Genomic DNA, 16095 nt, shown 5'->3' with positions numbered 1-16095 from the left:
AACACTGAAGCTCCCAAGCTATTTGAGTTGTTTCAAATACAGACATTTCCTGTTCTAAATGAGAAGTTTTCATTTTGACATGAAAAATTTGTGAGTATAAAACACTCTGCTGGAAATGAAAACAATATAACTTCATGCACTGCCTTCTCCAGACATTGCAGTGATGTTTCTATAAGGTTACCTTATTTCATGCGTCATTTGGAATGTTCTACCGATGTGTAGTAACATCATAATTGCTGTAATCTCTGTAGAGTCACTTCATGCATTATTTGACATTTACAGTTCATTTTCTATACATTATCAATTTTATTAATATGACTATCTTCTGCTAATTTCCCATTGATCATTCAAGCCTTCAATGTGCATTCTGTTATTTCTATGTAGCACTACACAGGTTGGAAGAATTTTGCTTGAAAGCAACGCATTCCTGTTTGTAGTCTGCTTGCCACTCAAAACTGCATTTTTTCCTCTCCTCTAGAGCTCCATTCCTTGCTTCTAGACAAGTTTACAGCTACATCAGTTTGACTGACTAAACCAGGCATTTGGAATATTTGCTAAACAGTAATACTGAGAAGGTTAAATCTCAGCAGGGCTCTCAGACAGGAACTGCATCTTGTTGTCTCAGGTTAATCATGTACCTAATTTGCTGATTATTGACTTGCTCCCACAAAGGATTTTACTTGGCTTGACATATCAGCACTGATCAGTGATGAACTGTCAAGTGTGCTTTACAGCTCATGTCCCTAACCTGCAGAAACAAGGATTTTAAATTTCAATTTTAAAATATCGTCTGGTGTCAACTTCAGACTATTTTCATTAATACAAAACCATTCTGCTCCTTTCTGTCAGAACAAGGCTTCTTTTCACTAACTCAGGTCCGTAACAGATTGTCTTTCTTTTTCTAAAATTATTTCTCTTGGTAGCAGCTTGGCTGAATGTTGATTGCTGGGCAAAAATGCCAAGCAATCTTCTGCTGTACCACCCTGTTGACAAGCACCAGGACCCTGCATGAATACAAGAAAGTAATTCTGCAGATTATCCTGGTGGATTTCATTAACTGCAGTTGTGGAAGAGGGTTGGAACTGCTTCCTCTGAAGACTGGAAAACAGGTTCTCTGAGGAGGAATCCAGCTCAGTAGGAAACACAGTTGATAATTCTCATTATTTAATTTAACAGAAAGGTCACAAAATTTATATCTCATCCACGTAAGGTGGAGTGTAAGAAAGAAGAGAAACTTTACCTGATCAGAGCTTTCTCAGATGAGAACATCATCATGAAACGCAGAATAAATACATTTGATCACAGCACAATAGAACTTAAAGTTCAAAATGAATTAAAAAGATATTTTGTACTACCAGTTACATCCAACTGGATTTTTTTTGTAAAAGATACAGGCATACTTCCTTAGTCAGACAATTATAATTAACTTGTATTTGTAGCAAACTTTGATGATTGCTTAGGAGCTTTGGTTGCCATAAGTAATTTTCACTTCCTGATTTATACTTTTTTGTTTGTTTTTTTATTTTCCTCAACTAGATTGCTGTTTTTTTTTCATGGTGGAATGAGGGAGGAAGGGAAAGGGAGAGCCAAAATTCTGAATTAAATGAGACATGCTCAATGAATTACGCCATTGCCTCATTGCAACAGTTAAAGATCCATAGGCATAACTTCACCCTCAAGACAACATATTGAAGTATTACAGCCAAAATCAAAACATTCTTAAGAAACGCTCCCATTCTGAAACATATTCTCTGCGGATATCTTCTGTGTTGCATGGATGTCTGGAAATGGCTGAAAATTAGTCAACAGCCGAAAATTAGTCAACGGCCCTCTACAATTTCCCCAATTTATCTAGTCTTTGTATGGAAATTCAGGATTCTGTATGCTAACCTCTAGCTGTATGGACAACCGATCACTTGCCCTCTCCTCCTTGGGTTGATCCTTATTCTTACCATTCTTATCCATTCAATAACTCACGGAACTTTTTAAAATAGCATACTACAAGAACTTGATGGAGTTTGGATAGTCAAAGCTCCTTGTTTACAAATTCTTAGAAGGAGAGGTCATAAACCCATGTAAATGCCTTCTCTCCTTTCCCCTCAACTCTGTTTAAAGATTTTTGTTCTCAATTCAGACTACAGGCAAGAACAAATGCGAAGGAACAAGAGGTAGTACAGAACAGTTCCATAAATTTGCCTCATATTGAGAGGCAGATCCAAAATTCCGTTAATATAAGTGTAGTTTTCCTCCGAGAATTAATTGGTTCACTGTTTGTACATGCGCATGGACACAGTTCATTTAGGGTTGACCTCTCCTTGCAGGCAATATGAACATACTTTCTCTATATGGCATTATGTAGCAATGAAATTATGTTAAAGCCTCTGGGCTTTTAGCTTAGAATTTGCATTTATGTAATTGCAGTTTGCTTTGCCAAATGAAAAAAAAAAGTAGTAGTAGTTCTTGGTAAATCAGGGCAAGGCATCTAGAAATGTTAAATGAGGCTGTCCCAAAAGGGATACTGGAGTTCTACATTTCTTTTTTGGAAATCATACACTAAATAAAGCATTTTAAGTTTAGATGATAATTTTTGAACAAAGAACCAATTTTTAGCAGCAAGAATATGCATGAAGGAAGAGGTCTTTTCTAAAAGCTGGTTGCTATTTCTGCTTCCCTTGCACTCTAAAGAATGGACGCTCTTTCCTTTTAGTATGCATAACTGCAAATATATTATTTCTCATTTTAGTTCTAATCTAAGTAAATGGGAATCCTTCCATTCACATTAATGAGTTTTCAATACAATAAAAAAATTTCTCTCTGTAACAGAAAATATAGACGTATCTTCTCACAGCAAAGAAATCAAAATACTCACCGCATAACCTAGAAGAAAAAGATACTTAAGTTTGGGCTCACTAACTTTAAAACTATCTTCACCTCAGCCCTTAGCTCTCTACTACAGGCAACTGCAAAAATGCGGTGTTGCTGAGTTTTGATCCTTAAGGCCAGTTAGAAATCAAGAACAACTGAGTTTCCCAACTGCAACATTTGTCCCATGTCTGAGTCAGATATTATACCCTAATACCATCCTTGAGGGAAAAGTAGTAAAATCAAAGCTCTCAAACACATGGCCACTGCATTATGTTCTTGGGTAGGTAGCAGTGGCTGGGTAGCAGTGATGCCAAAGTCTGTTGCATACCCCAGCGATGCCATTCTAACAGCCTGTGGAGATTAAAACTTCTGTGAAGATAGAAAATTATATGTTAACACATTCAGCTGTGCATGCATTCCAACTGTACACAGTGCTTTAATACTGTGAGTTTGACCAGCACCACTCATCATTTTTGACTAGTGTATAATTAGATAAGTTTATCCCAATTGGTGCCAAGATTTTGTCAGAGATTTAAAACCTCAAGTGTCAAACTGCAAGTTACCTTAAAAACCTGGATGGCAAGAACATCATGGATTATTTCTTTTATCGATGTACTGTTGAGGTATATAATAACCTAGAAATTTTAATATCAGGGTGTTCAGTCAAATATCACAAATTATGTAATTCCCAGGAATCCCTAAACTTGAGCTCCACAAGCTCCAACATAAATCTAACGTAGATACTCTAAACTTTTGCATTTTGACATTTAAAGCCAACAAATACATTGATAAAAGTACCTGGGCATGTGATGGTGGAAGTCCTCTTCTTATATAAACACCAAAAAGAGCATCCTTCCCCAAGGATATGTTGAACTTGAGGAACTGTGGCTGGCTGATATGGATCTGAGACCGCCAAAAGACTCCAGGTGGCACTTCCTGGGTGACTCTGCGGCCAACTTCTGTTTCTCCGCTATCTATGCTGCTGTTCCTAGTGACCCATGGTCCTACAAAATAAAAGCAAATATAAATCAAATCAGATAACTGCTTTCAATACAGGTATTTTTATTCATTCAAGATGAACATCTATGGTAATACCACCTTTTAAATCAAACTATAACTTTCCTTTCTTATTCTGATGCAATCTGCTTGCTGTTTCAACCAGTACGCAATAATTTGGCCCCTGTATTTGAAGCAAGAAGACTGTGAACCTTTTTCTGTGGAGTATCTGCAATCTTCTAATCCCTCCAACCCTTTAATTCTGCGATTGCTCTTTACTGATCAAATATAGTAAGAGTAGAGAGTCAATTAAGCACATATGAATCTCCCTGTGCTCTTTTCAGTTCCCTCTTTTACACAACCAGGGTATAAAAAAAATTATCAGAAAGGGGAACTGAAGGAGTAATTTCAATCTAAACAAACTGATTGCAAATTCTTATTACCATTGTTTTATATAGTAAAGCAGTCCAATAAACTCCAGGTCATAGACAAGAGAGTTGACAGAAGAAATGAAATGCACAGAAAAGTATTTAGAGGACAGTTTTTGTACTCTAACATGCTGCTTCTCCTTCTTGAAAGAAAGTTAGTACAACTCAATGTGCTGCTTTTTAAGTTCTCTCTGCAAGTCTTTCTCCCTAGTGCTCTGGTTAGCTAAAATCCATCATTCGATGGTTCTTCAGCATGCATTATTGAAGACAAGATACAAGACCTTTCTGGTTGAGTACTCTGGCTTCCAGCCCATGAAACAGTCAACCTTTAAAACATGGTGCAAATCCCTTCTGTTCTCAGTTGAATAAGATGGTTCTGAGGATACACATATCTTAAACACGGACAGCGATACGTGAAGAGTTAGCAGCACTTTCAGGCTACGGTATGTAGCAATGTTTGATTTTGTGTTCCATATTCCCAAACAACATGGTGATAAATCCATTGTAAAATCATTACAACACTATAAAGATCAGGAAACCACAGAAAATATTTGTTAACAATCACAGAAATGTAAAGGTATCATTAATATCACTACTAATACACACCAGATGGTAGTGATACCTTCGATACAACCTGACAGTATTTGTGAAAAGTTCAATGTTTACTCCTTTTTCTTTTTTTCATGGTGCAATGCTATTTTCAATAAATGGCAAGTTACTTTTGAAATATATTCCAGCACTGCATGAATGTAACAGGATGGCACAGAATGACATATAATTCCAGCAGGTAAGTACATAACAGCTTTTTGTCTTGACTCTGTCTTTAATTGAGAGAGCTGCAATACCATGGTTTCAATTATAGATTCTAAATTATCTATGTTAACAGCACTTACACTTGTACATGATGAAACAGATATTATGTTGGCAGTGTTTTGAAATGGTAAAAGAATGCTCTGAATACCAACTGCTATACAGTTTTTGGCAAATTGTTTGTTTTTTCATTTTCTATTTTAATGAGTCTAGAATACCATCACAGCATTAAAAAAAAAAGAAAGCAGAAGAAGCTGCAAAGAAAGGAAAAATGGCTGAGAATGTCAAGCAACGTGCCTTTAGAGCCACTCAAGAACACAGAAATCAACCAGATTCAAACAAGTAATGTTTTATAAAAACTACAGGATTTAATTTCTAATAGATTACCACAATAGAGGGTATCTCAAAGTTCCTACTTTAACAAAGCCAGGCACCATCTCGCTAGAATTTAAACCAGTCCTTACCCACATGGACAGGAAAACCAGGTACAGAGCATGTAAAACCACCTGGTGAACGCTATATTGCAATCACTGGCAGAGCTGGGAAGTCAGTGTAAGACTGAGGGCTCCTTCATCTCCTCCTCTGAGTACAACCCTATACTTCACAGTTCCAAGTTATGGTAATAAATGACGATTTTTTTTTCAACATTCTTAAAAAGTGCACTGTAAATTATTTCCTTGGAAGTGGACTGTGAATACTTAAATGAACATCAGCTGTACCTAATCTGAAAACAGACTCCTTGAGACACTCTAAAGAACCTTGTTCTTCAGGATCAGTATGTCCGTACTCAAAGTGAAACAGCCAAGGAAAAAGCTATTTCCAGAAAGTATTACAGTAGGCATTGTCATTATAATAAAAGTTGTATAAGTAATTAAGATGGAAAGATTAATAGACCAGTGCCTCTTCCAGTATTCCCTGTCCACATACTAATACTGACTTCTGATACTCACTGAATTATCTGCATTATATACTTTTTTGACTAATCTCATGACTACAACAAAGCTGCTCCAGATCTTGGAAGCTAGTGCAAATCTTTGACATAAAGAATACTGAAGTCAGTAAGTGTAATCTATTTCTGAAATCCACATGTAAAATGGGTGGGAATCTGGAGCTTAGATCAGTTGGAAATCATTAGCCTCCGCCCATGCTGGAATCTGCTTCTCATTTACTTTCTTTTTAAGCAATAATTTATCTTTATACTTTTTAATATAGTGTATATATAATACTTTATACTTTTTAATACAGTTCTAGAATTCAGTGGAGCTGTGGTCACACATATTTAGAGATATGGCTTGTATTAGCAGCACAAATCTAATATTCCAATTAGTTAAAAAATAAGCAGCTTATAGCCACTTACCTCATGTTAAAAACATATATATGACATCTATATATAAACATATATATATATCAGGGCAATTAAGTACTGAAATTGATACTAACACATATAAATAGCTTATGCCACAGAAGAAGTTTTAGAAACATGAATGCTTGTCAGAACACTTTAAGAAGTGACGTGGTGTTAGAAAGCCTTCATGCATACATTTGCTTTACAAATTACTGAGTCACGTGTTTTCCATCTACATCAGACAGAAATGATCTGAATATTGCTTCACTTGTACATCACTTTTATCCAGTGCAGCAAGCTTACTGAGCATGCAAATGGTAAGACCACCACAGTCTGTGTTGGAGATGATGGTTTGATCGGCTATTAAAGCTGCTCCAAAACACCACCTCCAATGACTTTTGCTGATTACATTGCTTCCAAGTCTGCTGAGTATATATTCCTTAGAATTATTATTTTGCAAATAAATTTCATTCTTATGGAGGCTCAGGTTTTAGTATTTCTGGTTGAATTTAGCCTTAGTCTCCATTGTTTTTCCAAAATTCTGTTTTGTATTTCCATCTGGGAAAGAGCACTTTTCAGCAGTCAAGAATCTTCAAACACATCAATTAAGCTAAAAAGAGAATATTCCAGTCATGAGGAGAACCACAGTTACATTCACTACTTCAGCATGCACCTCACAAGTAAACAAATATATGTGATGTCAAACTTTCCCAACAAAATGTTATTGGAAAAAGACCGTTCCTTTATATTTCTCTACTAAAATTTCAAAGTTGTTAGCTCAAAAATTGGTGAAAACTGCAGATAAGACAATTGAATTTGTAATTATCAATCAGCCTAAAGACATGATTCAGGTTCCTAATACTGAAATGATTCAGTTCAGTTTGGCATTATCTTTGGAAGCATCTCCCCATAGATGCTCTTTTTTTTCTCTACAAAATAAATTACCTGGTTTCTAGTTGTCCAAATCACTCCTTTTGTAACATCTCAGTGTCTGAGGAAAAACTACCTAGGAAGAGAACTGTGACAGCTGTAGGGGTTCAGCATAGCAGAGGATTTTAAGAGTAGTTAGATGAGCAACTATCACAAGTGATCAAGATATACTTAAACTACAATACAGAATGGATTGGATGGATGACCCCTTACTTCCAAGTCTGTATTTTTGTAGTATGGCATGTCTCTGCTCTACATCCAGTCTGTGCCACATCTGTGAGAAACAGCTGCTGCCTCACCTCTGGCATGATGAAAGGGATCCTTATTTTTGCTTCTAAGAATTTAATACATGATATCCTGTTTTTATGGCTCTGCATTACAACGCTGAAATAACACGATTTAGAAATGCTTAAAGTTGCACTAAAATGTAAGTTTTATATTTGCAAGTTTAACCAAAAACTTAGGAAGTTTTAAGTCCAGCAAGCTCTCAGAGCTCTAAAGATTATGCGTTATTGAATCATAATCACAAATTCCTGCTGAGTTACTCTTGTTGGTATGAGACACAAGACTAGTGACAGCATTTTCGTTCTACTCCTTGCTTTGATACAGCCAGTGCACTTGAGTTGGTCATGATCTTGAGGCTCTCAGATGACTACTTGTAAAACAGAAATATTAACAATGACCTATTCAAAATTCTCACCTTGAAGATGAGTAATGCAGACAGAGAAGTCACATCAAAATACTACAGAAAGTATCTGAACATTGGCCTCTTCGTGTTCCTTCCTCCCCAAGTTAGAAATACAGAAATGAAATGCAAACTAGATACGGCAACTGAACCTCTTTTCTTAGTTAATAGGCTTAAGTTTATTTTTTTAAACCTGAAAAGCAGAACATCATCTTAGCTTTATATCTGCAATGTCTTTTTCTACACTAACAGCTTCACTTATAAACTCTGTCTCTAGAGACTCCTAAACATTTTTTTATAGCTCCTTTCAATCTTCATCTCCTAACGTAGAGAATGTGTCGTGCCACCTGACTCACTCCCCTCCAGCTATTTTTAGAAGCTTTTCCATTTTGATGGACCACTGCAGATCACATTCAAAAAACATCAACTGCATTTAAGTGAAGTCACAGATGTGACAAACTGAAAAATCTGGGAAGAAAGACTAACCCACGCAACTCATACTACTGTGAGCAAACAAATCCCAACATCATCATCTCTGCTGTGGGTGACTGTTTTAGAGTTTCGTCTGTTTATCTCATAACACCATGGAAACTTGATTTTTTTTTTTTTTCCTGTGATTTCTTCTCTATAAACATCTACAAAAGAGAGTTTTAAAAGCATACTTCTTCATCTTGCCCAGGGGAGCCATTTCAATTGCTCAGTCAAACATATATTTATCAACTAAATAACACTTATTCATTTAAACTGCTGTGTTATTTACCCAGTTGAATTACTATTTTGGCATATACATTTGAAAAGACTGTTTTAGCACTCAAGTATATTTGCCTTTGAAGCTATCAAACAGGCAATACATGACAACAGCAACGCAAACTCCCCCTGCTAACTTGTCAGCAGGCCTCATCTTTGAGCTGGAGGTCAGTTTCAAGGTGGCAGCTGATAGGACATGCCCAGTCAGCCTTTAATTTAACTGATGTCAAGCAGTGGCAGCTTTGGAGGCAGAACTGTATCTACACTGAAACCAGATATACTTGGAGTGTTTATTACAGGCTCCTCTTCCATACTGTAGTTAAAATCACAAAAAAAAAAAAAAGAAATCTGGCTACCAGCAGTGTCACGCTGCAGACATCACATTTAAATAGCAATTAACTCCAGTGCTTTGACTGTGTGCCTTCATAACAGCCATGACTGTAAACCGCGTCTTGAAAAATATCTAGCAGAATAGTCATTGCAGTGGATCCATAATGAACTACCAAGATAATATGGACCATTTCAAATTAAATACAAGGAATAAATATCATCAATGTTGGTTAAAGAGAATTCTCTTTCACTTCTCTTCTTGTACCTCTGCATTCCTTATAAATCACTGCTACAGACATAGCTTTCCTTACCTTTTTCTCTAACTTACTCTTCTGTTGTTGTTTGTTATATAGCTAGGGATTGTCACAGATGACTCGGAATTCCAAAGAAATCTATGGTGCAGCTGTGTAAAGGATATCATTCAATATAAAGATGCAGTCCACTGACTTTTTTGTGTCAAAAAAAAAAAAAAAGCATGGGAGTTACTATGGTTTTCAATGATAGCTTGATTTTTTCCTCAGGTACATTTGCTCCTCATATGATCAGACATTTCTTGTTGTTTCAGAAAAGCAAACAAAAAAACTAGAAAATGTCTTTTCTACATCAATTTTTTCAGTGGAAAAATCAGTGCAATGCACTATTATCATACTGATCACTTCCTATATGAACTTATGCTTTGAAATATCTACTACTAATACCTAAGTGTCCTAGGACCCATGTGAGAAAAGGTTCTTTTTGAAACGTGTTCAATAGATGACTGCGGATGCAAAACAAATTCCCACAGCTACAATAAAGCAAAAAGCCAGGAAATGAGAGTTTGTCTGGAGAAGCTGCTATGACACGTCTTGAACTTCAGTTATGCTGAAGATGCTGAGGTACTAATGAGATCTATTTTGTGAAGTGAGGAGGAAGGAAGCTTCTGAATTTGTATGAGTTTTCAAGAGTCCAGTAAAACAGCTTCTGAAACAAAACAAAAATCTCAGGTTTTCTGGTCAGTATCCCGTATTTCTGTTGTGGCAAAAGGAAAGAAATGCTGCAAAGACAGTGTCCGCTTAAGACCACTGCTCTGGTTCAGCTGCAGTCGAAAAATCTGGCCCTGCAGGTGGAATTAAGAAACATGCCTTAATACCCTGATACACCTAAAAATTTAGGCACGTCTTCACATTGATGTGGGCATGGCTTCACAAGATTCATTGATTTCAGAATCAAAAGCAAATTGTAACTGAAATAAAATTAAGATCTGTTAGTTCGCTGCATTTCACAAAGAACAAATACATACTAGCCTGAATTGCTACATCAACGTAACAATCGTCTCTGACGGTATGTAACACACTTCATCACCTACCTTTAAACACAGCAGCTCATACTATCACATTAACACAATCACAAAAATAAAACTCTTCTACTGAACTTAGTCAAATACTTTGCTTTTGCCAAGGCAGCCCTAGAGCCTGATTTATTTTCAGGAGACCACATCTGCAAGCCTTCACAGCGTCCATATTAATACTTCTGCTTGCTAATGTGTTAATTAAGATCTACATTACATTAGCCACATAACTACTTAATAAGATTAATCCACCTGGAAAATGATGGCATGTCTTGATTAAATTGAATGAAGGTAACGGAAGTGACATTTAAAATACATTGATTGTTATTACGTTTTGATCATCTGTCTCAAAGCGTCTGAAAGGAAATAGTAGAAACAAAAAGATTCATGTTGTTTACATTGTTAATGAGGTATGAGTTTTTTTATCTTTTGCAACATGACAAAGAGTTCCCTCCAGTTGTTCCCAAGTCCTTACACTGTCTGATGAGGAGGATTAGGTTTCAGCAGGAACACAGCTGGGGCTGCACCAGTGTCTCCAGCACTCAAGTCGGGGCCTATTCCATTTGCATCTGAACCCCAACTCATCAATATGTAAGGGTGGTAAATTTTCTCATTTAATAATTTTGTTATTCCTTTAACATTGCCTGTCTGCTGCAGTGCTAATAAAATATCTTAACTATTAGAAAATAATGATTTCTGTGTGCAAATCAAAACGTAACTGCAGCATCTGGCGGAGGTCTCAACGGCATTTTGAGAGAGCTGAAGACAACCTATACAGCTTCACAATGACTGCTGAGCTTAGCTTTCCATATCTATTCAAGGCAAATTTGTGCTAGATTAGTAGAAATCTGGTTTTCTCCTCTCTCATTTCAAGCCAGTAAGATGTTGCCAAATCTAACAGCAAATTTAACATTCTTCATTTTATTATTGCCATTATATTTACAATGCTGAATTTGATAACTGGAAACAAGTATTTTTCATGACACTTCAATACTTTACCATTTAATTAACTGTAATTGTCTTTTCAAAATCCACTCAGTGAAGCAGACTTAGTGAAATATCTCATAAACTGAGCATGAATCTGAACCAAGCTGGTTGGTCCAAAGAGACGCAAACCCTGGATTGTGTGAGTATCAGAACACAAATTCAAATCTACCTTTTCCAAATACTATATTTATGGTAACTGAACCGATCTTTCAGGTCCACAATCCTTGCCCATAATTATCTTTAGTGTCTTTTAAAATGTGGGTTTCTAAGATCAGAGACCACAATTTCTTACTGTGTTTTTCAGCTTTACTATAGCAAATAATCGAGATAAAAGATACTAAGTCAATTTTGAATCAGTAGAAAATCTGCTAAATTTGTGAGCACACCGAAAACAATGACTCATAAACAAAAACCTCTACTCTGAAGCATTCTTTACTTGGATTTGCAGGTGGAGTTAGTTTTGGTATTTCCACATATATGGCAGTTTATCTTAGGTGTTCTCTGAAATGATTAAAGTTGACTTTTATAGCATATTCTGTCAATTTGAAAGGAAACAGCATATAGATAGTCACATACTTCATGGAAATGTGTGCCTAGCCTAATACATAATTTTAAATGTAGAATATATTTTTGGCATAGATTAACAGAATCGAGGCACAGAAAAATCCCATAAGGTCATCTATGTGATGACACACATCTTCCTTGTGAAGAAGCAATTATTCTCAAACATGCTTTTTTTTTTTTCCTCCACTTTTTCCCCAAACGTAGATTTATTACACCAAACTTCTAGCATTATCTTTATGCAACTGTAACAGGTAAATTGGCTTCATTCTCAGAAAGTATTTTTAAAGTCATTACTGTAGCAATTCCACAATCCCAGGTCAGTGCCAACTTTTTGGGTTTTATGTACTATGAAGGGATATTGCCTTATCATCATTAAGAAAGGAACTTTTCTTCACTTTGGTCTCAATCTAAATCCCTAGTTCAGCACAACTTCCAGAGCCTAAAGGCAAAACTAAAAAGCTGTCTGGTGCTTTGTTTACTGTCAGAGCATGGTGGACTTCACTTGCCGTTTTACAGCAGCACTGAGGATTTCTTTACCCATTGCACTTGCCTGCTCCTTTCAGACATCTCCAGTGTTAGCGAGATGTAGTGTGTAATTACAAAAAACCTGCAACTGTGTTATCTTAATAGTGAATTTTGTTTTCATTCAGATAGGAAAATGCAGTAATAAAGTAATTTACATTCCTCTTAAATTGCAGTTTTATTATTTCATACCAGAATTTAGTCTTTTAATAAGGAACAAGCAGATCAAATTGAACTATCTGCTTTTTTTTTTTTTTTTTTTTTTTTTTTTTTCCCCCTTTCGAATTGCTCTACTTTAAAATGCCTTGCTTGCTGAGTAGGCACAGCTTGTGTTTAAGTGGCCGTTCTCAGTCTAGGGGTTAAAGGTTTCTTTGGGAGACTCGTGTTTTGAAAAGAATGGCTTCATCCTGAGTTGTGTCAATTATAGAAAGGTCACTCTCCACAGCCAGAGCCCTGAGCCCTGAAATGGTTGTTGTGTTAAAAGCTGTCAGAGGCTTTCCTAAAAACTGCTGGGATAGCAATATTAACATGGACATAATAAAAGGAAAGGTGAGGTAGAAAAACTTTCCACCCTTCTCTGCTATAAGAATTCATCTTTTAGATATTCTTTGTGTTCACCCAAACCTGTCATTCATGTTATTCCACTGTGGAAAATTACTTGTCTAAATATCGTTCTCCCCCCTTCCCCCAGATTATCAACATTTCAGCAACCTTCTACAGAACGTCAGAAGAACAAGTAAACTTTTCCAACATGCTCTGAGGAAAGCTAACTGCAGCACTTTAAGACATAACTAGCAGTTCTGTCTCCTTGTCTCCTCTACAGGAGGTTACCACTCCCAAAACAGCCAGCATCTCAGCCTCTTAAAATGTGCAAAGCTAATTAGAGTGGGGCTGGGATAAACTGCCAGAACTTGCACTGAAGTGCCCGAGGCAGATGAGCACATTCCAATTCAACAATCCTGCTGCCCTATATTCGCACAGAGACAGCAACAAAAAGCTGCAGGGGAGGGAATTTGGAAACGTGTTAAACACTGCAGTTGTCTGCTAAGTGACCATAATTGTGGACCTGAGCTCTTCAGGTTCCTGCCTAAAACCATAGGGTCTCTCACCTGTGTACAATCTGGAAGAAGTTCAGCGGCAATACAAATATTCTGCCTTGTACTTAGGGATGTGCTGTTCATCCAGTCTGACCTACAGTCAGTCAGAGATGAAAACCAAGCCAACAAACAGCTGTCTGAAAATCTACAGGTTTTTGCCACCACTAGGATGTAGGATGTTATGAAGAGGAGGAAGCCAAAATTAGTCCCTCTATGGAAAACGTGAAGAAGCTGAGGTGCACCAGCATGATTTATTGAAAACAGAAGCAAATCCATGAAACGATCGGGCACATCAAAGAACAATGCAGCTTCCTTTCCCAGCTGTATTTTAGCTGAATTTTTCCCAATACATCCAATGCAAGTATCCTCTGTTAGCATTTGTTTCTAATACTTGCTTCAGCAATCAGCAAGTTCAACACGAGCCACAGGTCCTGAGAGCAAGATGGTGCTCAGCACTGAATAAATGTCTTCTATTGACCAAAAGCAAGTGCTCTTAGTCTCCTCTGTTTCAGTTACCCCATCCCACCTTCACAGCACACTAAGGCCTGGGAGGTGCTTTGACTGATTTAAACATTCTGTTCTGTCTTCTTATCGTAATTTTTGTATTAACCAGGGAAAGCCTCATTGCGATGTAGCACAGAAAACACCTGAACCTCAGCAGCAAAAAAGTGTTCACTCTAAAAGATTGAAGTCCTTTTTATGTCTTGTAATTCCTCTATATTTTTAATAGATACTTTCTTTCTCAGTTTAAGAAAGTATTTCTGTTTCTAGATTTTTTCCTCATTCTTTTCATTGCCCTGTGTCTGCCATCCCCCACCAAAACAGAGTTTTTCTTTAAGAGAAAAAGAAACCATCTGTTGCCCACGTTGCTCATATAAGTATCCCAGGACAGATTATACTCATAATCTTGTATGCTCATAATCTTATATAGCTATATGCTATACTTATATGCTCATATTAGTATCCCAGGTCAAATTCTGCTGTCCTTGATGTTTTCTATTAGAATTACATCTGAGAAAGAAGAAAAAACAGAGATGTGGTCCTGGCTGGAAGCCAAAGTTCTTGATTTCTCCCAGGCAGTGCAATGTACTTCTGCTGCTAAATCAAGCTTTTTTCTTCGCGATTTCTAAGCTCTAAGGTCCCTCAGGCCACGGGTACGACACATTTGTGTGGTTCACGTACACGTGTTGACAGAGCACCTGCTGCGTCAGTGTCCGAGGGAGCGCAGCCTCGTCGGCAGACGGGGTTCCAGCAACGACAGGATCCGCGCCTCATGCAGGGACAGGGACAGGGACAGAACAGCCGCCACCGACCAGCAGCAGGACGGGGCGCTCGCCGGCGGCGCTCAGGGCAGCCTGCGGCCGAGAGGCGGCGCGCACCGCGGCGGGAGCGCGCACCGCGGCGGGAGCGCGCACCGCGGCGGGAGCGCGCCCAGCCCCGCGCCGCGCCGCAGCCGCAGCCTCACCTCTGCCTCCAGATGGCGCCGCCGCCGCGTCCTCGGCGCCGGGCGGGCCCGGCCGCAGCCCGTTGTGGAAGGTGTGTCCGTCCGCCGGCCGCAGCTGCCAGTTCAGCCCCAGGAGGTGCATCGCTGCCGGAGACAAAAGCCGTCAGAAACGGACAGGTCTGAGCGCTGCGGGAGAGACTACGGCTAATTTCGGTTAGGCACCGTTTGGGAAACACGGGAAAGCAACTTGTCTCAGAGGAATGTTCATATGCTTAAAAAAAAGGCAAAAAAAAAAAAGCAAGCTCTGATGCATAAACCTTATTTTTGTTCAGTTACCAGGTCTGCTAAATTACTGAAACACAAAAGGAAAAACGCTTGCAATCCAGTGAATCAAAACAGAGAGGCGAGCGTTTCGTTCCCCCTTTGGCACCGTGTACTGCCTTTCCCACCCGCGCGTTACAGGGGATACACGCTTGGAAACCAACTGCAAATACCAGCTCCGAGTTCCAATTACATCTCATAATTTATATGCTGATTATAAAATTAGCTTTAGCCCTAGGTATACTAATGACATTGTAGTGCAATTATTTTGTGTTTATTACAACTTATTTAAATCAACAGATTTAACAGCCCCAGTCTTCATTTTGTAGATTGAACTTTCCTGACAAACCCAGGTCTTTTCCAATTCTTTGACCTCACAATTTTTTCCTAATCCGGTGCATGCAACTCGTCCCCCCGGGCCACATCACAAAGAGCCTTGTGCAGTCCCAGCCGGGGAAGGTTTGCCTGCCAGCAGAGCTTTCTGGTGGTGGCACAGCACCGTGGCCACTCTGGCCACCCCTAAGGCGGAGGAAGACCCAGGCCGGCCGAGCAGCTGCACCTGACACGGAAGATACGGAATGGGAGAAAGGCCACGGCACCACCTTCGCCAGTGCATGAGTGATAGGCACTGTGGTAGGGGCTAATTGAATAAATCCTGTGCATAATGCATGAGACTTGACAGGTCTGAATCATTCAG

At 38.4% G+C, this 16095-nt stretch overlaps 1 protein-coding gene across 5 annotated transcripts in view; it reads right to left on the bottom strand.

The window, feature by feature from the left end:
* The window catches only part of TENM2 (teneurin transmembrane protein 2), a 523826-nt gene that overhangs the window by 111458 nt on the left and 396273 nt on the right, over positions 1-16095 (bottom strand). For all 5 annotated transcript variants that reach the window (XM_086621658.1, XM_086621659.1, XM_086621661.1 and 2 more), the window contains 2 exons: positions 15099-15221; positions 3664-3869 (listed from right to left, as the gene is read on the bottom strand). In XM_086621658.1, the coding sequence (XP_086477784.1) occupies positions 3664-3869; positions 15099-15221 (329 nt within the window). The remainder of the gene's footprint in view (positions 1-3663; positions 3870-15098; positions 15222-16095) is intronic.

The sequence above is a fragment of the Tauraco erythrolophus genome, chromosome 16, assembly GCF_009769465.1.
Source record: "Tauraco erythrolophus isolate bTauEry1 chromosome 16, bTauEry1.pri, whole genome shotgun sequence".
Lineage (NCBI taxonomy): Eukaryota > Metazoa > Chordata > Aves > Musophagiformes > Musophagidae > Tauraco > Tauraco erythrolophus.
This window is presented reverse-complemented; position numbering and strand designations above follow the sequence as displayed.